Here is a 24,513-nt window from a genome sequence, read left to right on the forward strand (position 1 = left end):
AGCTACATTGAAATATAAAAATTTCAACTATTAGATTTTTTTCTTTCAAAAAAGGATTATTATTTTAGAAACTACATTCAATTTCCTAAAGATTCTCTTCTTACTACTTTTTGCATATGGTTGATAAGATGTTCAACTTTTAACGTCAAGTTGAGCAATCCTAATTTTTTGATTTTTCATTGCCACTTAAGGCCATAGCATGGTATACCATGACCCCACACATACCCTTATGTTAGGATAGTTTTGAGAATCTCATGGGAGGCTAGGAATTTTCCCCTTCCTAGTATTCAATAAATGTAGGTCAGTGTATGCATTGATCCAATGTATAGCATGTTTATTCTTTTCTAGATTAATGATTGACATCTTCCTCTCAAGGGGAGAAGAGTAAGCTAGTTTTGTCCCTTTGACATTGTTGTCAAAAGGGGAGAATAATATAGGACTTTGATGCTAAAATATCTTGAAAGTAAGTTGTTTTATTTACTATTGATTAATGTTATCATGAATGAAAAAGGGGGATATTGTTCGAATGTGAGGTTGATGCCATCTGTGTTTCCATTAATGGTTTTCATTTATGTTGATATATCCAATGCTTAGATGTTTTTGGTTATTTTGGTATTGCTAGAAGTGTGAACTAGGTGATTTTCTTTAAGTATTTATCCTTATATGTGTCAATATTGGTACTATGTTGTGTTCAATATATTATGGATTGTTTGTTTTGATTCATTCCTATTTGAAATAAGTTTTTTGTACTTTAGCCCTAGAAATTGTCATATAATGTACATAGATCATATCTCTTGGTACCAAATATCTTGGAGATAGTGTATATGTTGATATGTATGACACATGTTGTATTGAACAATGTGGTCTACATTTCAGTACTTACCACTATGGGAATGTTTTCATGTAGCCTATATCAAATTGCTTTACTCTGGTATGAGGCAATATATGAAGAGTGATGATTATATTTGTTGTTGTGATTCTTTTATGTGAGTAATATTTGAATTGAACATGAAACAAACATTGAAGAATGATCAATGTATTGATGTACATAGGTGAGTTGGTGAAATTAGTAAGATCATATTGTTATATCATTTATGTATTCCAATATGTTCATGATAATGGTTTTAGTGGTGGATTTAGTTCTCATTTCTTATATTTTACTTGCAAGCCTACTTGCATTGGCAGTGAGCCTATTTGCATTGGCAATTGACCTCTTTTATATTCCTGGGTAGTTACCCAAACTAAAAGTGAGTTAGGTTATACAAAGAAACCAACAATGAGCCCTTCTATAAAAACCATCTTAACTACTGTCACCTTAATCTATGTTCTTTTCATGAGAGTTAGTTTCTTTTTGGTTTTTCCCATCTTGCATTTTCACATAGATTGTAGTGTTCATGGTGTTGATGTTTGGTGTTTCATAAATATAGCTAAGTTATAATTTTCTAAACGCTTTAGGTGTTTACAATTTTAGTAAAGGTTTAATAAAGTGTTGTGGAATAACTTATCCACCTCCTCTCAATTATTTGACATATTTAACATAGTAAAATGGGGTCAACCCTTCACCATTATGCCCTTAACATGGGTGAACATGTTCATTTAATTGCACAAGGGAAAATAATTCTTATTTTTCAATGTGTAATGATTCAAATTGGGCTTAAAGACAAGGAAATGGTCAGGGGTGAACCCACTTTAGTAGGTACCCATGAAGTGTTGATGATAAATATGACTTAAGGGGCTTGTATTAGTAATATTTAACTAGCTCAATAGGTAAACCCAAAATTATGTGAATACGAAGGTCAAAAGCATTTAACCAATCAAACTAGGTAGACAAGGTCGATGGAGTTGGTTACCTCAATGATAAAATAGGATCAAAACATAACTTATGTAAGTAGGAACTTATTGCTAACCGTCAACGATAACAAAGAATGACAAGGTCATGGAACTGCTAAGATTTAGGAATTTACAAAATTGTCAAATCCCTGAAGGGCTTATGTAACCGGATAATGCCAAATAAAACATTAACAATCCCTTGTAAAAATTACCATTAAAATTGGGTATTTGTGTGTTAGATTAGCAAAGATGATCTACATATAAACCAAAAGAGTTTTAAATTTTAGTAAGAATAATTCTTTTGTAATTTGATTAAGTCCTTTACTGAATTCAATAGACTCTTCTTAGAGATTGATATCTATAAAATTTAGTTAGCAACTTTAGGATTCTAGATTTAAAAGGAGCTATTCTAATCCTTTAATGTCTAATTTGTTTCCTTGTCGATAATAGTGGAGCCATATATTCAAAGGTTGAATTATGTTAATATTCTATTTTTTAAATTACCAACCTTTAGGCCTTACATAGTTATTCAATTTTAGAATTTTGCCATAAGATGGTTATATTTTTTCGAAACTAATTGTGTTAAATCTATTTCAGAATGATTTTGAATGTACATGTGTAGTTTAACAAATTTCATTTATAAAACTAGGGATTGACCTTAGCTAATATTGATTCACTTCTAATGTATCATTAACTATTGGATAGTTTAAATTATCTTACTATTACATGCTCAATTTTGTGGTTTTTTATCAAACTCTATATAGTTCAGCTTATTAGGTATATTGAGTGTGATTGAGCTATATCAATTTACATTCCTTGATGCACAAATCTATAGACTCTTAGATTATGGGTCATTTCATGACAAGACACAATATAGCATACAAATATATAATGTGACACAACAACTACAAATACAAGTTGTAAAGTGATATGATCCAAATACACAAACTTTACTCGTAAATGGTGATTTGGAAGTCTTCAATGTTGAAATGATTCATCATTACAAGGTCTTTAGGACATCTAGAATCTTTAAATAGATTTCTTGGGAATTCACTTGTGACCTTGACTCATGCTTGGTGTTAAGTGTTAATATGCTCTTCTCTTAAGATTTAGAGAATTAAAAAATTTATTGACATATATATATATATATATATATATATATAACCATATAATTTATTTATTTTTAAATCAAAATCTATATCCATTCAACCTCTAGCCTTCACTACTACTCCCACCCCCTAATCTTAGTCATTTGTCCTCTAGAGATGACATATTGAAGTTCATTGTTATATCTAATTACATAATAAGAGGTAATCAAATTATCACCATAAGGTCCCCTTTGGTTGCAAGAATTGGTCAATGTGGAATTCAACTATGCTAGAATAAGCTCTCTTCTGGAATTCGTGCATTCTAAAAATAAATTTTGGAATATCATTTGGAGTTGTTTGGTTGTCCTGGAAGAGGAATCGGTAGATGACTATTCCGTGTTTGGTTGCATCAATAAAAATAGGAATTAAAATAAGTTTTTTTTTAAATCTTAATATGAATTTATAAAAAATATTTTTTTTGTTAATTAATTTTTTAAAATTCAAATTAATTTACTACCCTCTCAATTATAAATTGACTTTATCAGTAAGAAAGGTATATCACAACCTTTATATTTCACTTAATACTAAGTTAAACATGTTTCAAAGTTTAAAAAGTTTAAATATTTAGACAAGGTATATCGCAACCTTTAAATATATTTCACTTAATACTGAGTTAAACGTGTTTCAAAGTTTAAAAAGTTTCAATATTTAGACCTCACTTATCCGCAAATATTTTTGCTTGCTTAGCCCACACATTAATTTCCCAGTGAAAGCAACCCAAGTTTAATCAATTCGCTTTGTCATATCCACATTTTTGGATCTTAAATTCATTGAATTTAAATCTAGTTATTTTAAAATTATATTCAATATTGCCTAAAATTGTTTCCATTATAAGCGTAATTTTTTAATATATATGATTATCGTTAAAGAAGTCAAAAGTTACAATTTTTAATCATAAATATTTGACAACATTTTTTAAAATTTTAATTACATTTGAAGAATTTGATTATAAATACTATTGTATGCATAAAGAATATAAAAAATTATATTAAATATAACTATAAATTTGAATATAATATCAAAACTAAAATTATTTTATTTTTGGGTAAGAACCGTCAATGACTGATAGCCTTAACCATGTGTGAAGGAAAGTCCAAAGATTATTCCTGTCCTTATCAAGGGAGATGCCAACCATCTCTCCTTTTCGACAAATACAAACATTTCAGTTTTAAATATATATAAAATAAAATATAAGATATTTGAACATACTGTTATTTAAAGATAAGATTTATTTGTAAAGATGATTTTAATAAAAGTTTATAATAGATATCAAGTCCGATAGTAGACATTTTGTCATCGATAAAAATCCTTATACAAATTATAGCTATGCATTTTTTTTCATATGTTCCCAACAAATAAATGCAATTAAAAGGCAAACAAGACATCGTAAAAAGTAAATTTTAGCCTTCTGACTATTGCAACACTTGCACTCTACTCCATCATCACGCACTGTACTTGTTGTTTTTGCATCACTAGCCGATTCAAAGAATCCACATCCATCGTGTCCCTACAATAGCAAATCTTCATTAGTTCCTATTATAATAATTATTTATTCATTACGCTAATTTCTAACAAAATTAATAACTACCTTTTTCTTATTCAAGAAACACCAAAATTTATGCCCAGGATTTTTTGGTGTGTTGGAGATTTTTAACAAACAAGGGCTAGCACCACATCGACATGTTGGCACATTGATTAAAGCCATCAACCCTGCAACATAAAAAATACATTAGTTATATGAAAATACACATACTATAATAAAAGTCTTTTAAATCACTATACAAAATCTTTATAATCATTATTAAAAGCCTATTTAAATATCGATTTATGTAGCTGAGTCGTTCACAACAAAATCAATCACTACATCTATTTCAGTGGTGCAAAATTAAAATTCGATTGGATTGTTCCATCAAGTGATATGAAATCCTAAAAATTGTAAGTATAGCATCTCCTACTGCTGCATTATTTATGGGAGTGAAGAATCAAACAATAGGTTTCTAAAAATGATCATATGTTTTACCGACAACCCAACTAGAACAATGTTTTCATATTTTGAATAGAAAATCTAAACTCTTGCACTTTTAAAAAGCAATAAAAGCTATCTAAGTTTAGACATCAATAATAGCTTAATGGAAAGAAATCAAGCCATCTATTGTCATGACATCTATGCTAAAGTTTAGAACTGACTACAACAGAGTGGAAAATAATCTCTAACAATGTTTGCATCAGATATTTCCAATATGAGAAAAAACATGACTAGAAAGAAGATAACAACATTGTGCACGCCCAAAAAAGAATATGACATTGTCCAAATTAAGACATTATCCATAGGAGCCAAACAACATGAATTAAAGTGAAATATTGATGCAGACATTAGTAATGTTGATGTAGATATTACTGCTATAATAAATAGTGAATAAAATGTTAAAAATTCAATCTAAAAACTATTTTAGACACAAGAAGTAATTGCGATATGACCACTAATTCATTATGGAGAAATTAGATGGCATCTCATTTTCATATAACAGTTAGATGCCATGTCATTTTATGATGAATGCTCAGGAAAAGCATATTATTTAGATGAGAAACATACAGTGTAAAATGTGCCACATGAAGGTGGGATTTAGTCTCATAGAATGTGATTGGAATGGTCCATCCTACAACATGTCAGCGACCAAAACCTTTGTCACCAATGAAAAAGGATAAATTCAGAGTGAAAATCCATGGATGGTGTAAGATAGTAGGTTTTAGTGATATAAGCAGACATACAGTTGCGTGCATAGTACTGAACACAGTCTAGTAAACATATTAGATTCCAAATATGGAATTAGGGTGCAACTGTAAAGCATCCAACAATTCAAAAATATTTAATTGAGCTAGTAAAATAATTTTTTAATTTGTCACTATATACTTTGTTATAAAATGTTCTAGAAATTGTATAAGATGTCCTAGATTACAGCAGTTCAAACTAAAAATCCTAAAACGGAAAAGAAAACCAACCCTCAAAATTCTTGTCATGTAAGGCACACTGAAGAAAAGATTTTTGTAGCCTGTTTCAGAGCCCAAAAAAAGAAGATATGTTATGTACACTACACTCACATCTGAGGATGATGAATTGTGTTCAAATTGGTTAGGGAGGATTTCACAAGTGGGTACTGTCACGTGATTTTCGTATACCATGAGAGCTATGCCTATTACTAAAGGCAACAATGAGTTCAAGGATACCATGTCTACCATCAATGAGCATACAATAGTAGACCAAGCCAAAAATTAGAGCTAATGTTTTTCAAGACTAATTAAACTATATATTTGCAAATGAATGGCTACTTGTAATCATACACAAACTGCAGAAGACAATTACATGTTGTCTAACTCGGGCTAACCACAGAAACAAGCATGTGCATAAAGATTATCATTCATATAAACATCTTAAATATCAATTAGGAATTGAGTCAAGGATAAAAGTATACAATCACACTAAGAAATGAAAATATGTTTGCAGCTAATAAAAATCATAAGGCATGCTATGAAGTAGTCAAATATAAAGGTCAAGAAATGAAAATATGTTTGCAGCTGATAAAAATCATAAGGCATGCTATGAAGTAGTCAAATATAAAGGTCACTATAATTCAAAATAGTTTTAACAAAAACTCTAGAGTCCTCCATACTTAAGTTGTATGTATTTGACTCTCTCCCCCTAAGTCATTCTCAAGAAGCCTTTTGCTCTTCTAGTTTCAACCAAAAATCATCATAGGCCTTTATCATTGAATTTTCACTAATCCTAGGAATGCCTTTGATGGCATCATATATTTCTCTCAAATAGATTCATAATCCTCTTCATCCACTTTGACAATGTAAGGCTTTAACATGCCCTTGTAGATCCTATTCATGGCTTCACAAATGGTATCCATCAAACCAGCCATGCTCACCTTCTTTCTCTTTCCCTTCCTTGATGAAGATGGTGATATTCTTTGACTACCACTTGCACTCGATTGGTTGGATTGAGCAAAGTCTTAATCCAAATGACTATTAGCATCGACTAGTATACTGAAATCCCCAACATCGTCAAGATCGATGGCCTCATCCATAATGTTCCCTTCCTCCATCTCCTAAGTCATGGCAGCTATAGTACCTTCTACCATGTCATTTCCCACAATGAAGGCTAACTCATTATAATATTGGAATGGCTGCCTTTTATACACTTTTGCATTTTTGAATTCTTTCCTCTACAAATTGGGAAACAATTGAAATGGTTAGTTGTCTTTCAATACTAAATTTACAAATATAAAGTTATACTTAAAAAAAATGAATATTAAATACCATTTTACCTTCAAAAACTCATTCCAAATACTGTCTTCAGCATCCACACATTGTGTACCTTCATTCCAAGCAAAGCCACTTGTATTTCTTAAATCTTTCATTACTCTAAATCTTGCTTTCCATGTTTTCAATTTATTCTTCAAATTATCCTTGGTCATATTTTTCTTTAGCTCATCATTGAACCGTCTTTCAATGGTAGTCCAAGCTTCCTTTTTGAAACCACCTTCACCTTTTTGACCTAGTTGTACTTGCTCTTGAAGCAACTCAAGGAATTTGTACTCCATATCCCTTGTCCATAGCACCCTATTCGTAGAAGGTGCATTATTGACTTGTGTTTCTTGAGCCATGCTAAGAAACATAACAAAAATGGGTAAAAAATACTCGAACATATAATATTAGACCTTAATAATGTGTATGGAAAAATGAAGATGGTCAAATAAATAAACATAATACAAACCTACACCAATCAATATACATACATCCACATTATGTATCCAAAAAAATTCAACATAGATTGCATCAAATATGAAAAATAAATATCATAAAGTACTCTTTTTGAACTTTAACATGAAATGATTTAGAGATTGTGTCATGTATTCTCTCTACAATTGCTATATAACTCCTTGGATTTATTCGTCACAAATTTAAGTACTTATATATAAAAGATGAATTTACAATATTTCATAAAACTACAACTATGCTTGCCAACTAATTGTAGCTAATTGACATTACCTCAAGGTTATTAATAGCTAACTAAAAATGAGGACATCAAAATGGTAAAAAGCCTATAGTTCCAGATTGCCACCTATTTATACTCCAATGAAGTCTAAATAGCTCGAAAATAATTCAGTCATGATAAGGCTTGCCTTATTTAACTTTGAGTGGTGCATAATTCTATATAATTGTTATCTTATATCATTTCCTCATCATATTGCTACAAATCATGCATGATAGATTTTATTTCTTCTAGCTAATTGATTAGAGTTTCACTAACACAATAATGGCTAAAGCTAGAAGGTGGAGAGCTTACGTTGGTTTATACTTTATAATTGAAATTATAAGGTGTCATATTATCTTTATATCTGTCAAAATGTAGAATCATCATGTCTAGCTCACACTGTACTCTTCTCACAAGGACACTAAGGATTACTAAATGTGGGTGGAACAGGCAGTCAAATATACACAGTATTCTTCTCTTCACACAACTACCCCACACTCTGCACCCATTTACATAATGATTGGCAAGGAATTAGGTGCTTTCAGCATGCTTTCCAACATGGTAATCTCCTCCTTTCACAGAGTACCAAAACATGGTATGCTTAAAAATACATTGTATAACACAAGTAAAGGCCATGCATTCAAAGAACAAAATGTGCAAAATAAGGATACCTATATTTTGTCCTACTGAAGCTAAGTTTTCTTAAAGTAATGGGGACAATAGTCTATTGGGTTTCCCCATTTCAATAAAAAATAGCATTTGGGTATTGGAGAATGGGAAGTTGGGTCATGGATAATCTAATCTTTGCTCCCTTATCTCTAAATCAGGGTCAAAATTCAATCAAACACAAATGATCGCAACACACAAGTACACCAAGCTATTCCCAAAACATAGGAGAAGTGTAGTTAGCTAGATTTTGAATGGAAATGATGTACCTCAGCTCAACTTCCTCTACTAATCTGGAAGAATGTATGAATGTGTTTACCAAGTTGGTAGTAGCTAGAGATGATAGTAATGATGAACAATTAACTTCTTAAATGCAGACTCAGTTGAGAAAGAAAATGAGGAAAAAGAGAATAAAAGTTGCTAGGGTTGCAAATTGTAGCACTAACTAATGAGTTAGAGCACTAAAAGTATAATCAGAAATTAGATTTAAAATAATACATAAGATGTTTCGAGACCACAATATGCATTGAAGGTGGCCAAATAAATAAATATCATACAAACTCGCACCAATCAATATACATACAGCCACATTTTGTATCCAAAAATTCAACGTAGATTGCATCAAATATGAAAACTCAATATCATTGAAGACACCAGTCACAAGACAATAGTGTATGCATTGAATTATAAATCAAAGAAACAAATATCATACAAACTCAGACTAGTCAATATACTTATAGTCACATTATAATGATAATGAAAATGTCACATATAATTCATTCATTTGAAATAACACACAAGTGTCTATATATATATATATATATATATATATATATATATATATATATATATATATATACTTGTTGAGTCATCCCATATATCTCAAGTATGGGTACATTTATCCCATCATGCTCATCCACTTCAATTTCAACTTCACGAGGAAGGTCATCCTCTATCATAGTGAAGTTGTGCAAGATGCAACATGCTAAGACAATCTTAGTCTGTGTCATGATTTGATACAATGTTGCATGCCTCAAGATAGGAAAGCATTGCTTCAGATGCCAAATGTACGCTCTACTATATTCTAAAGTGCAGAGTGTCAGTGATTAAATAGCTCTCATGGAGAGCTAATCGGATTTGCTCTGCCAAACTCCTTTAGATGGTAGCATGTACACCGATAAGGGGTGAGAAATCCAAGTACATTTGGATATCCTGCATCAACCAAATAAAATTTACCTACATAAATGTACCGAAAGTATATTGATATAACCTTGACATGTCTCTCATAAAATTAAAGGAACTAAACATTAACAAGTTGATTGCACATACTAGGGGGAACTACTAGTGGATCTAATATGGACAAAGCAGAAGCAAGAACATGACTGTTTGCTATAGACCCTTCCCAACCAACAAGAATGTATTGAAACTTATAATCAAAGGAACACACACCCATAACATTATGTGATAGGTTGCCTTTTCTATCACGATATTTAGCTTGGTTGTCGATATCAATAGTAATCGGTATATGGGTCCTATCTATTGCTCCAATACAATCCTACAAATCATTAATTTGTATTAAAATATATATTATTATGAGTAATAATCAACATAACAAATATATGGCAATACGAGATGTACCTTGAAGTAGGGATCAAAATGATCCTTCCCAAGAATTTGAGGAGAAGTATTTGGCTTAGCGGGCAACATATAGTTAGCATGGAATGCTAAGATAACCCTTAAGACCTTGTGGAAGTATCTACCAATTGTCTCTCCCCAAAATTATTAGTCTTATGATTCCTCAAATTGTGCCCAAGTATGTGGAGGAACATCACTAGTTGTTCTTCTAAAGTGATGTTCCAAGAATCTCCAATGATTTCTTTCTACCTAAGAATAGTGGATAGACGAAAGAAGGTTGTTCTAGTCATACGAAGATGGTCATGGCAATTAGTCTTATTTTAATGAATAATACTCTAATAAAATGGGATTTCATCTCTTTTGCATTTATGCCTCTCTCTTCTTGCCTTTTGTGTAGATGTCGCAATGGATATTGCAATGGCAAAAAGAGCAGCTACAAGCACAAGCATGATTCTAGTCCTACCAAGGATACCATGAATCATTGGATCATTAGCAAGATCCATCAATGATCTAGATAAAAATTAGTACCAAAGATGAGGAGAGAGAAATTTGAAACAAAAATCAGTTTACTAACATGAATATTAACCTTTAAATTATAAGCTTTCCCTATACATTTTAATAGGTTATATAAGTTATTATCATATTTAGAAGGCAGCTTTGTATACACCCAACTTTTTGTTATATTAATGAAACTAAATGTCAGTAGTGAATGTGCAACAATATAGTGACATAGAACTCAAACAACACCATAAAATAACTAACGACATACCTTACATTAAGATTCACCTTGCATAACTATAATTAGTTCACCTCTAGACCTAATCATGTAGCAAGTGAAACCTAGTCCAGTGGCAGAAGGATTTGAGTTCTTATGGCTGAAGTATTGGGTTGTCTAATTAAGAAACCATGCTAACAATTATCATTGGAAGGGCATTATCATCCATTGAAATGTCAAAATAGCCACACGTTCTCAATTCACAAATGAGGTCCAAAGATTCCAAAGAAAATAGTAGATGAAGCAAAGACAATTAAAGCAAGTCTTAAATGCTATTAATATCACAATCTCAAGCTGATCAAATGCTCTAGGCTAGAACAATAATATGCATCTGTATTAAGAGCAAGTGACTCAATTATATGTAGCCAAAAATGATAGTAATGAAATTCCAATAGTATATACTATTTATAGGCTATGCAATAAAACATGCATATTATCACAAAGGTAGACTAGATATAAATTTGTAGTTCGAGGTACAATAAATAACAATGTACCCATCAACCCAATTTTGGGACCTCAACTCCTAATGCAAACACAATTTATTAACATATTCAATTACACAATTCATTAAACATATTCAATTACTATTAAGTATCAATACTTATAGATTAATCATTCACCAATTGCTTACCTTAAGTTGGTATTGGTATTTCCATATATGGAATTTAGATAACATGGGCTAGTTTTTTTTTTTTAGTTTCTTGATATCTCTATTCAACTGGTGTTTGAATTATCCACTGCGGTGTATAGATTATAAGGTGCTTTCTTATTAAATTTATTAAAAAGGTTGACTAGTTTTTGCTTTTGCCTTTGTTAATATAGGTTAGAATTTATTACTCCCTACCTCTATTTCAAGAAACTGATTCTTGCCAAACAGGATGGATTAAATGCTCTATTGTGTGTAGTTACAAACTTAAAAAATAAGTTTCGGGTCCAATTCAGAGGCATACTTGAGCATGGTACAAACAAAGAGAAAGATGATCAAGAAAAGAGAGGGGCTAGGGTGCCTATCACCATGGACCCATAGGATGGGGCAGCTAGGTCATTATTTGAGTGATTCAACATAAGATTTGATTATAAGGAAATTTGGAAGGTCTTGAGACTAGTTTGACCCTTGTTTTGTGATGGAAACACTTGTGAGGACTATGGCACCTAGCTCTAGTGTCCAACCATTTTAAGCTAGATATGTTGATTGTAGTTTTAACATTTAACATATTAATTGAGATGTTGATTGTCTAATATAGTATGTCTCGCTAATGTGATCATTTTGTTCCACTACATGGATCACCCAACACAACACATAATGTTGGGAAGTGGAATTCATGGATTCTCTCATCATGAATTGGTGTACAATTATTCTTTCATAATCTAAGTCCATTGTTTTTAAGCAATCAAATCATGTAATAATGTGCACACATATAGTAATCCAATAATCAACCACATAATGTTATAAGCATCAAACATAAGGAAGAAAAAGGAATACAATTAGCATTATTATAATACAGAAATCAAATCAACAAGTCATCAGCAAGCATTATGAATATACCTTCAACAATATCACGTAACAATAAGAAACAGAAGACAATAAAGCAGACCCAAGAATCATGGTAAATAGCAGAGTTATAATCAGATCATCAGCAAGCATTATGTCTAGTAATCTCATCTGATCGATTTATAAATGTAAGACAAAGGTCAAGATGTGACTAAACATTTAAGATTTTCTTTTTGAAATGTAAGTTCAGCAAGCAGGTGGTTGAATCTTTTCTTTTAAATAGCTAAACTTCTCTACCTGTGCAACTATGCTGCAAAGAGATCAAGATTGCCCATACATTACCCAAGACATAACCACAAATGAAGTTCAGTGTTGAATTTGGTAGTAAAAGATGGCATTTCTATCTGAAAGCATCTTTGGAAGGAAAATAAGATAAAAGTAACGAGATTCTTGAAAGAAGGGCAAAAAATTGACCCAACTACGCTTTGAAACCTTGTGGCCTCGAGTACATATATTCTAATACACAGCACTATATTTGTGACCATATGAAAGCATCATGCATCTAAGATGTCATCCTAAGCCATAGAAATATCCCCTATTCTTTAATTTGCATCAATGAAGTGACAACTGATATCTCAACACAGAAGATAATAACTGCTCTACATCAACATCAATCAAGCACATAATTTGAAAGAGGATTTTTGCTACTACAATCACTGCCAAACCCAAATGTAATAAATATGACAAACAGTAACAAAAATTAAGTTGATTTATGTAATAGATGTTGAAATGTAATCCTTGTTATAAACGTGTGGCTGTATATAAAGACAGTTGTAATTACAAACTCTCGTGAAATCCCTATTTGTATTAAAGCATCATCAGCTCAAAACCATTGCATTTGTTAAAAATGTGTTTGTATGGGTGTCTCCTGGTACTTTTCAAAATGAATGGAAAATATTACAATGTCACTTAAAAGATTTGAAGTGCCTCCTAAAATTAAAGTTGAAGGCAAACTAACCAATGCACTCAAGCTGAATCCCTTCGTCTGTGAGCATTCGGCAAACGCCCATGTATTCGAATTTCCTTCTTTTACCTTCTCTATTGTATTGCAGGTATTTTTTAGTGAACAATGCAAAATAACCTACTAGGTCTGATTGCATTTTATCAGATTTTGATTTTGAGTTGGTGAATTTGAAGGTTGTAAGTATATAACAAAACATACATCTACATAAGTATAAGTATAAAGCATACATACATTCGGGATTATGGATTTACATTGTCCAACAACATGTGCTGATTAGTTTTGTCTCCTTATTTGATATGGCAAATAGACAATTTTGAAACAATAGGACCCTAGATTGAGAAGATGGGTTTTTACTACACACTTTGTCTATGCATTCACATCTGTTAAAATAGCAACCTCAATCTATGTTTTCAATTTGAAAAAATGAAAAAATCACAAATAGACAAATTAGCAAATTTTCTTTGGGGGCTTCTTAAACGAGGAGGTCAAAAAACTAGTTTCAACAGTCATATATCAAAAACCCTCATTTTCATAACCCAAGGGGTCATATTAGACAAAATGGAAAGATGTGTACCAAATGTGTGGGGAACGCAATGAAAATGGGGAAAGTGGGGAAAGTGGGGAAATCTTCAATAGACAAGAAATCGTACAAAATGTGTGGGGAAAGCGGTGAGGACATACCTGCAAAGAACATCCATAGAAAAAGCTCAGACTAACATAAAACAATAGTGTATTAACAATGCTAGGGCACAACAAAAAAAAGTGGTAAAGATACCTAAAAATATGCAGTGTGTTTGGCGAAACAAGAAAAGTCCTGCCAAAAAATACAAAACCCAAAATCCATTAGATGCAAAAAGTATAAAATCCAAGAAACTGTGAAAGGGCTTCACTTCATATCAAGCAGAGATTGGTACCTGCTATAAAGGGCATACAAGACTGGCTCTCTCAAATGCTTGACTGGAATAGATGGAAAATTGTTGCATCAATAGCTCTCTCAAATGCTCGACTGGAACAGATGGAAAATTGTTGCATCGAGCGGAAGAATGAACAAATGGAAAATCACATCGAGCGGCAAAATGAAATGGGATTCAAACTCACGGACCCAACAAGAAATTATATATGCTTTACTAAAAAGTGGAATAAGAATAGAGTATTCTTATTCCAACTTTTTTTAGGCGCTCTACTATGCCTGTGTTAGGGTAAAATGAGGAGAGGAGGATTCTAATTCCATTTTTATATTTCGCACACAAACGTTAAATTGGCGAATTCCAATATATAACTTTCCCTATTCTGCTCCAATTCTTGCAACCAAATGTGGCCTAAATTGATCAGCAATACAAGAAAGTGGGACTTCTCAACTTCTCGACTAACAAAAAAAAATTTCCATATAACTATCCAATTACAAACACGATCAACTTTAATCTTAAGCATTTATGATAAAAGATCAACTTTAATCTTAAACATTTATGATAAAAGACATTATCTTTTTTTTCTGGGTCCTAATAAACACTGAGGGGATTGTAAACATGATGACTAAGAGAAATAAATTTATCAAATATAGAAATAAGTGTGAAATTGTGTTTGATTTGATTGACTTTAAATATATTATGATTCGTAGAATATATGTAGTGATATTGTTGTTGTGGTTTCACGACAGCGCAGAGGTATCTTAATTACACGGAACCCACATTATGAAAAAATCAACTTTTTCCATTATTTTACTCGTGAAATTTATTTCCCAGTAAACAAATTTTCCTTCCACAAACAAACACATCTTTTTAAAAGCTACATTGCTTGCGTGTAATCTTGGCTTTGTTCCAAACTTTCTCTCTTCCACTTCGAATTAGAATTCTAGCCTAATTTGTTGCACTGCACAAGAGGGAGGTTTGAACGTGTCAAAATGCTTTACTTGAGTGCTCGTTTTGACGGTAGGCGTGACTGATTTGAGATGATAATTATAATAATAATGGTGGTGAAATTTTTGGATGAGATCAAATATTTAACTGGGTTGCTTTTATTTAGCTTGTTACGTATGGTGGTGGACTGGACTGGATGATAATGAAGCTTGTCTGAGATGGTGGAAAGAGTTCCGTGGCGCCCCACTTCGCCCGAATTAATACATTATTAAAATATAACAACCATCGCTCTCACTCAGGGTTATCTCCATCAAGATCCGGTGGTCCAATTTGGCAATAAAACTGAAAGCCTTTCAACTTCCTTTTTCCTTGCTTTGTCAGCAGGAAGTCGCAAGGAAAAAAGGCACCAATCGCTCTGCACTTTCACACACTCCACGAGATAATTCATTCTCATATCAATTCCATTCCTGCACGGCAACCACAGATTTTGTTATGTTGTTGCATGAATATATGAATGTGCAACATCATTCTGGCGTGTGTATTGTCATTCCACTGGACTGATAAAACCTTCACAAGCATCGATATCAAGAATAAAAAGAAGAGATTTTTCATTAGTCTTTCTTTGACTAGATATCATTACATGTGATAAAACACACATAGGTATAAATATATATGATTCTCTGCAGGTGTAGCAGTCGGAGACTAGCTAGCTAAAAGCCAAAGATATTAGCAGTAGAAACAAAGGGGCAGCTTCCCACTAATTCACCGTAATCATTTGATTGGCGTCACATGTGCACGGGTCTCACGTAATGCTCTCGAGTGGGAAGAAAAATGAATGACCTGCAAAGGAAATCTTCATCTTTCCTTTCCTCTCTCCCTCTGTCATTGTATTTGTATATGATTAATTATCGTCTTGCCAGCGATGCCAGCCAAGACTGACAAATTTTGGCCAGTATACTTTGTATTTACAGGTCTCTATGATGATTACATTACATTAGAGGATTACAAATGGTATTAACTCGTATTATAATGCGAGCGGGGATCTAGCGGGGCGTGGGAAAATTCTCTGCCCAGGCGCTAGAATTGCGCTGGGGTCGTATGTTGCTTTCCATTCTGAGAACTTGTTCCATTTGCTCCCAAAATGCTTCTTCCACTCCCACTCCCTGCTGTATTCGGGGAGGTACTGTTTCACACCCATTCCTTCCCTCCTGCAGAAATCTAATATCCCTTTGTTTTGCTCCCTCAGAAACCCTTCGCTCTTCGGTCCTCCTCTCGTTTCGGACCAAAGTGCTGACCGCAACAAGCCCACCAGGTAGAATATCTCCTCCCCCTCCGGTGTCACCGCTGACATTTCCTCATCCCACCTGCAATTCATCATCATGTATTAGAGATCTTCATCTTAAATCTAGCTATTTTCATTTTCTCCTGCGTCTTTTCCTATCTTCAAAGTGTTCACCTCTAACCTTACAAATAGTAAGACTCTCATAATCTCCAATGAATTTCTTTGATCGTACATCTAACTATTCTCTCTTAAAATATAGGGAAACATCATATATGGAATATCTAATTATTTTCTATAACATCTCTCTCTATAGAGCAAGTTCTAAGTGAAACATTAGACCCAACAATTATATCTCTCTATAGAACAAGTTCTAAGTGAAACATTAAACCCAACTATTATATCTTCCTATAGAGCAAGTTCTTAGTGAACATCTAACTATTCTCCAAACATTAGACCCAAATATTATATCTCCCTATAGAGCAAGTTCTTAGTGAACATCTAACTATTCTCTATAACAACCCTCCCAAGAGATCATCTAGCTATTCTCTATATAACATCCCTCCCAAGAGACCAAGTTCTAAGGTGACCCCCCAAACAACAAACATAGTGAAAAGGAATCAGAGTGGATTGAACATTGAAAGAGGAGCAGGAGGAAGAGAAAGAAGTTTGTTATTACTTGTTGCGGTTGATGGGGTAAATGAGAATGGGGCCGCTGCTGGTGTTGCGGAGAATGTGTTTGAAGACGTGAGCATCGAAATCATGGATTTTAGACTTGGGGACCATGAGATTGAGCCAAGGGTGGGGCACGTCCCAGAGGCCTTGCTTATGGAGTTTAATCTCAGAGGTGTGAACCCTATCCAAGAACTCCACGTATGAGAGATCCGTCGTGAACACCGTCCCCGGGATGAAGTGCAGAAGCGATAACAGCCACGTAACATCCTGCGAGATGGACCAAAAAAGAAAAACTAGTGTTAAAAAGCTGCAGTTTTCGTTTCTTGGTACACCCATAATCTCCAATCTAAACGCATAGAGAAATCTGCACCGTTCAACAACTTGTAGAGTTAGGAGACCTAGCTACTGTTTGTGTGCTTCTAACTTCGCATATATATTAATGGAGACATAACTTGGGTGTTTATCCATAGACAAGAAGAAGATTGAGAGTTTAATTGTCATCAAGTGGGCATAATAATAATAATACCTCATCAACTTTGTTAATGGGGGTGTGGTGCATGTAATTGAGGGTCATTTCTAGGCAGTACAAGACGCGGCCAGTGGTGTTCAAGCTGCTCACTTTGACTGGGTTCTGCGGCGAGAAAAACGACGACCTCCAATTGCTCAGCAGCCCTCCGTTGTTCACAATCACGAATCCCTCAACGTAATCAAACGTCACTTGGCCCTCCGCCGGGCGAGAGATTAGATGTTCCTGGTCTGAGGTAAACGTCTTGAAGTCCGAGTACAACACTCTTATCCATTTCACCTGTCCATTAAAAAAACAGACCCAAATATGGCATCAATATTGGGTTGGACAATTCATTCAAAATGCATGTCATCATGAACAATAATAATATTCTCAACAATGAACGCACTCTGTGGGGTGCAGGCTCCAGAGCAATCCGAGCTTTGGTGATGATGCCAAACTGCCCCAATCCGCCGAGCACTGCATGAAATAACTGGGCATTGTGGCCTTTCGAACATGTCAAGACGTCACCTTTCCCTGAACAACAGACACAGATTATAGATTAACACAAACAAGGAACAAAGAACAAGAATTCAGTTTTAACGTTTTGGGCAGAGAAAATTAAACAAGAAGATTGAAGAGCAAGCATATAATACCTGTGACGACTTCGAGGTAATGAACGTTGGTAATCTGGGGGCCATGGCGGAAAGCTTGGCCGCTGATGCCCGCATTCGAGAGAGTTCCCCCGACGGTGAGATAGAGATAGTCTGTCCATGACTTTGGAGCCAATCCGTCCTCCAAAGTCGCATTGAGAACATCAATCCACAACTCTCCTCCTCCCACTTCGACATACATCCCCTTCTTGTCAACTCTGATTCCGCCCTTCAAAGACTCCATATTTACCACAATTCCACCTTCCGCCTGGGCCTGCCCGTTGAGAGAATGCGCGTGGCCTCTCGCGGCGACCGTGAGATTCGAACCCGGGCCCGACATGTAAATCGATCTGACGAGCGTTGCAACGTCCGCTACAGAGCGAGGATGGAGTACGCCAGCGGGAAGAGCTGTCTTGTGGTTCCCAAAATCAGTGGCAGCGAAATGGGTGTTGTGGAAATCGATATACCCCTCAAAATCGAGCATTGTGAGAGGCGGGCAGCCCTCGCAGACTCCTAAATCTAACGTCAAACCTACTGCCGAAATCAGCCTGGCGATCACGAAGATCAACACCAGAACAGAAGTCCGGTTTTCAATGAGCCAATTTACTTGGAGGTTTTCCATGGGGAACCAGCGAATGCAGGATGTAACGATGGGCGGGGAGTTTATAGAAAGGCACGGGTGTTGGTGTTGGGAAAGGCTTTCAAAAGACGTGCCAGAATGTGGGTTTGCACTGTCTTTCTCGAATTGGGCAAGCTATACAATCTTTGCCTCAGACCGCAAATCTACACTTTCTACAGGCAAGAATCCTCCTTTTTCCTAAGGCAAACAAGCAAGCTCATCTCAAACGACGCGAATATGATTTTGAAAAGAAGAGCAAGGCAAAATGTGTGGAAGAGTGGGTGGAAGGAGGGGGTATTTATAGAGAGATTGAATGCATGGGCATATGGTAGAAATTGGCATTGCCATTGCCATTGCCATTGGGCATATATTTATTTATGTCAAATGGAGGGAGGGAGAGTCACTGCATTGAACAAGACAAAGTCAACTAAGGTGAAACAGAACGGAAGGCACTGGTGGATCCCACGCGGGACCAGTAGAATCCGTAGACTGCAGTTGGAGAGAAGTACACGTAGACTTGCTTGCACAATGCAACATTGGTGCTGTCAGACCTCCTCCTAGGCCTAGTCAGCCTACTTAAGTGTTTTTAATGGAGGGAGGGCATCTTCTGGATGAATAGAGTAAGGGACCACAAATCATATGCCAAGTCATTTTAGGAATTGAGTTTCTATTTATCATGGATCCTTACGATGGACATGGGCAGTTTTGTAAAGCCTAAGCTAATCTTATATTGATCACAAATATCTTCTTCTTACATAGTACATTGACTATATGTACATGTTCTTTCTTTTTTAAATTTCTAGGAAACCATCTAAGGGAAGAGACCCACTATTCATTGAGGTTAACTTCATGTATCTAGATCTTTTACATGTAAGTCAAATTATGGCATTTTTTTCATCGTACCTCTATAAGTGACTAAAGAGCTTAAAGTTAAGGCTTAAGCGTTTAGGCATTTACAGATCTCTCTGTAGAGGTCGTGGAGTGTGAAGTGGTTGAAAAGTGTCATTTAAAACACTCATCCAATACCCATTATGTCCACCCCCCAATAATCGCTCCAAAAAAGTAGTATATGTTGGACAAGTGGACCAATCAGCAACCAAAAAAGCTAAGAAATAATCAACTATTAGTGCATGTGTGATCGGCTATTAGCACGTGTTATCATTTTTGGGACTTTTTATGAGCGGTAATAAGGGGCACCCTTAAACATCACACACTAAGGAAGAAATTAAACTTGGAAAAATAAGTCAACTTTGACTATTTAACACTTTTAGTCTACAAATCAAACCTTAGAATATGATGTTTAAGTCGTTCATCTTGTAATTGGGGGTATCTATCACAAAATCCTCACGGTCGTTGGACACCCTAAGAGTTACTAGGTCTCTTCCCCTAATGACATTCAGCTTCGATTACTTCTTTTCTACAAAAAGTACATAATCTTTCTTTTCAAATCTCTTGGGAGTCCATCCATCTACCTATCTCACATCTTAGTTGATGAAAGACTCTTTTCTTGCAAAACTAACAATCTAGGGGAAGACCACCACGACTCGCACACTCTAACATTGCGCACCTATAGAACCTAAACTATACATCGAGTTTCAACAATGTTTTCTGGGTTGTCTTTGTATGCAAAGTGACTTCAATTTATTTCTTTGCTTATGGGTATTAACAAAACTCCATATAGAGGTCATCAAGAGTTAAAGGGTCAAAAAGTAGTTATTTCAAAGTATCCCTCGATACACACTTGAACATTACTTCTGAATAAATGTTAATAAGACTCAAATCAGCTAACTATGAACTTAAAAAGCTGAAAAATAATAATAGAATAATGGTAAGTGCATTATCCTTTTTTAAGAACTCTTTCGAATTAGTAGTGGGGTCATAAGATCTTCCTCTAACCCAACTCTTAATTGCCATAGTGGCCATCCTTTTTCATCATGTTCCCAAATACATTGATCTCTTTCACATTAACGGACGATTTTTTCGCCTGCCCATCACATCCTCTTCCCACACTTTCTTCCCCATTTCCCGGCTGGGGCCCTTTTGGATTACGTCATTTCCAGATTCAGGGGAATTATTGAGGAACAAATTCGGGGAATTATGCAAAAGTAAGGTGGGTTGGGGCACCTCTTGAGAATCCCATCCAGATACGTGACGAAATCTCTCCCCGGTGCGAATGTCGTCCGTCCGATTCGGGCGTACGGGTCGATAGATATACTGATCTCACGGCTCTGGAACAGAATCGGATTTTTCGGGCCCGCGACCAAAAAGCGTGCGTGCATTATAACCCTAGCGGCAGCAGGAGGAGGAGGGAGGGTAAGAAGAGCAGAGAGGAGGGGAGCAAGTAGTCCAGATTCCTCCCCCATCTCCTATTTGGAGCACTAGGAGGGAGGGTCAGGGACTTGGTCCATGTAAGGCAACAAAAACATCATCTTGAAATGGAAGATATGGGATATCTGCGTGGGGACATGAGCCATACCCTTTTCACGTGGCCTGCAAGCCCAACTAACTCTCCTTCCCCTCTCCCTCCGCAATGCGAATAAAAACATTCATGTCGCTGCCACAAACGCAAACTACTTAAAACGCAAATGGACTGTCCATTTTACGGCAACACAAACGTCCATTCTGTCATTTCTCTGCTTCCTCCCTCGCCCACACGCACCACATATATTCCTCCCATATCTCAGACCCTTGTGCCCTAAATCCCTTCAGTACGTGCCCCTCTCGCACTCGCCAAACCTTCGCTTTCTCCCATTGCCCTCACTCCAGAATATCACTAGGCAGAAGGCAAGAGAAGATTCGCCTTTCTATGTGGTCAAGATATGGGCAGACAATATTTTTCACAGCATGCATTCACCACACACACACATGACCAAGCAAAACAAAAAAACAAACAACGTCTAGTCATGTACCACCTCAGGATATCCCGATGCCCTTACACATTTCCTACTATTTCACATAGACACTTGATGCTACTATTTCACATGCCCCTATTTTGCATTTGCTCTCTCTAAATATTTTGTTCGTAAACGTACACAAAAAATTGTCTGCCTATATCTAGAAAGGAATGATCTACTGACGCCTTTGGCTCCTCCTAAACAACCCAGTTTTGGGCAACACCTGAACTTTTCCATTCGTGTCTTGTCTTCCTCTTCCTCCTCCACTTGCCTGCGAGCCTCTCGAGAGATCTTCACCAGATACCATATTGCTGTTTACCTGTACTCCTCAGAGATTTGGAGATTCGCTGATTCGAAAGGACTCTAAACAAGCTTAGAGGTCATCTTGATTAAGTCGACAAGCCACAAATCAACAAAGCATTGGTTATTGATCATATATATTAGCATGAGAATACTCTGTGATAGTGTGGGTGCGGCTATTCTCCCCACATAATGTACCTTACCTTTGATTAAAATTGAAAACACAATGAATTTTGTTGAAATTTTTAACATTTTTTTTTCATAATTTTTATGTTTTATAATCAAAAAAAAATTAAAATTTTAAAAAAATTACTATGTTTTCAGAGATATAAAAGTTTTTTTTTATTTTTGACTTTTAGTGCATTTTGTCTGGAGCATAACCGGCACCTAATACTATTAGTTCTTTACATTTTTACACTAATGTTAAGGTCAATTATGAAAATCAAACCAGTGAAATTGACATTCAAATCTATTATAATATACTTTGATATTATTCTATATAGCAACTAACCATGACCCATCAACACACCATAATGAATGATCAACTTTAGGATAAAGGCAAATAGAAACAAATAGTAACAAACATAAACTAGAGAAGCCATCAATGTTTGGGAGATGGTGTTTTTAATCCCAATCTTTTCAAACTTTGCAAGCTTCTTGGAAGTGAGCAAGGCAAATGCTTTATTGATGTAGAAAATTTCAAATAATTATAATTAATTATGATTAGCTAAAGTTATCTAATTAACTGGAATAACTCAGAAAATTATAATCGATTATGATTAGCTAAAGTTATCTAACTAATTGCAATAACTACATGGGTACAACTTTTTGATGTTAATAATTGAAGAATGGCATTGAAGTTGTATATGATGGATTCATCATTGTCAAGTTAATTATTAGTGTTTCATTATTGGCTTAAGTTTTGTATCATTCTATAAAATTCTACATCCATAATGAGCTCAATCATGAGTATCAAAAATGGGATCTTTTGTTAGGATTTTATTTATATTATATAATTTAAGAGACATAAGTACTCAAGAACTTGTTTGTCTTTATCTATCAAATAACTTCTTCAAACATGTGTAAGGATTTTACTTGGAAATTACCAACTCATAAGTGAATGGGTTCTCCTCATTCGCAATATTATATAGTTTAAGCAAAATGTACACTTTAAAAGTTGTTTGTCTTTACCTTTCAAATAACTTAACTTCTCCAAAGGTGTCTAAAGATCTTGCTTGAAAATTACCAACTCAATAGATTGTTCTCCTCAATCATGCTTTTTAATTTTTCCAAAACAACAAATCTCATTATTGTATTAGTTTCATCATTAAAAAAAATAAAAAAATGGAAACTTGTCATATATAAAATAACTACTTCTCAAGAGTTTGACACTTTAATGCTATATTAATTTCATTTTAAAAATGTCATACAAGTGCCAATATTATTATTGTGTCGTTGGGATTTGCAATGTTTAGTTTTTGGACTCAATATTTGTTTTGAATAGATTTTATTTTTCTATGTAAAATCAAAAGATGTTTCATGAAACAGGAATAATGCCTATAGAGGGATCAAAAGAATGTTGAATAAGACAACTTTTCATTAGATAAATGAATAAAAAATCAGAATATAACTAAATAGAAAAATGTCTTATCTAATACCTTTCTAATGCTTGTATAGACAATTCAACAATTATGAAACATTTTATTTTTCATTGTTATTACAAAATTTTAAATTTTTCTTCCATTATAATTTCACATAACTACAAGCTACAACCAAAATCTTCTATATTCCCCATATAGTGTAGAATCAAATTTTATTTTGTTGGTTTCAATACTTTTATTCCTAATGTCTTTTAGTGACATCAATAACCTAAAACATCTCGGAAGCTTATGGACAAATTATTCTAGTTTTTGTGGGTGGAAGGTTGGGTAGAAATGAACAAATATATTTTCCAGAAAATCAAGAAAAAGGACAAAGATATCGCCCAAGATATTCACATTGTCTTTCCCACACCTAAATGACAAATTCATTTCTCACGTTTGTTTGCAAGTGCTAACGTTGGTCTGGGGAATATCTTCACCATTAAAGACTCGTTTACAAAATTAATAAAATAAAATAAAGGAA

General features: G+C 34.4%; 1 protein-coding gene and 1 non-coding gene across 2 annotated transcripts; both read right to left on the reverse strand.

Annotated features, from left to right (window-relative positions):
* Nucleotides 1-4,012: 4,012 nt before the first annotated feature.
* LOC149532413 (U6atac minor spliceosomal RNA) lies at nt 4,013-4,133 on the reverse strand. The gene has a single exon (XR_016358247.1). It is a non-coding gene; the product is annotated as a U6atac minor spliceosomal RNA (small nuclear RNA).
* An 11,915-nt stretch (nt 4,134-16,048) lies between these two features.
* Nucleotides 16,049-19,466, reverse strand: LOC149532414 (cytokinin dehydrogenase 4-like). Its single transcript, XM_089804581.1, has 5 exons — nt 18,580-19,466; nt 18,333-18,460; nt 17,945-18,223; nt 17,423-17,685; nt 16,049-16,828 (listed from the first exon to the last, which is right to left on the reverse strand). The coding sequence occupies exons 1-5, from the start codon at nt 19,196-19,198 to the stop codon at nt 16,489-16,491; spliced, it is 1,629 nt and encodes a 542-aa protein (XP_089660707.1). The 5' UTR covers nt 19,199-19,466; the 3' UTR covers nt 16,049-16,488.
* Between the last annotated feature and the right edge of the window lie 5,047 nt (nt 19,467-24,513).

This window comes from Cupressus sempervirens, chromosome 10 (genome assembly GCF_028749045.1).
Source record: "Cupressus sempervirens isolate cs-2001-9-10 chromosome 10, ASM2874904v1, whole genome shotgun sequence".
Taxonomy (NCBI): Eukaryota; Viridiplantae; Streptophyta; class Pinopsida; order Cupressales; family Cupressaceae; genus Cupressus; species Cupressus sempervirens.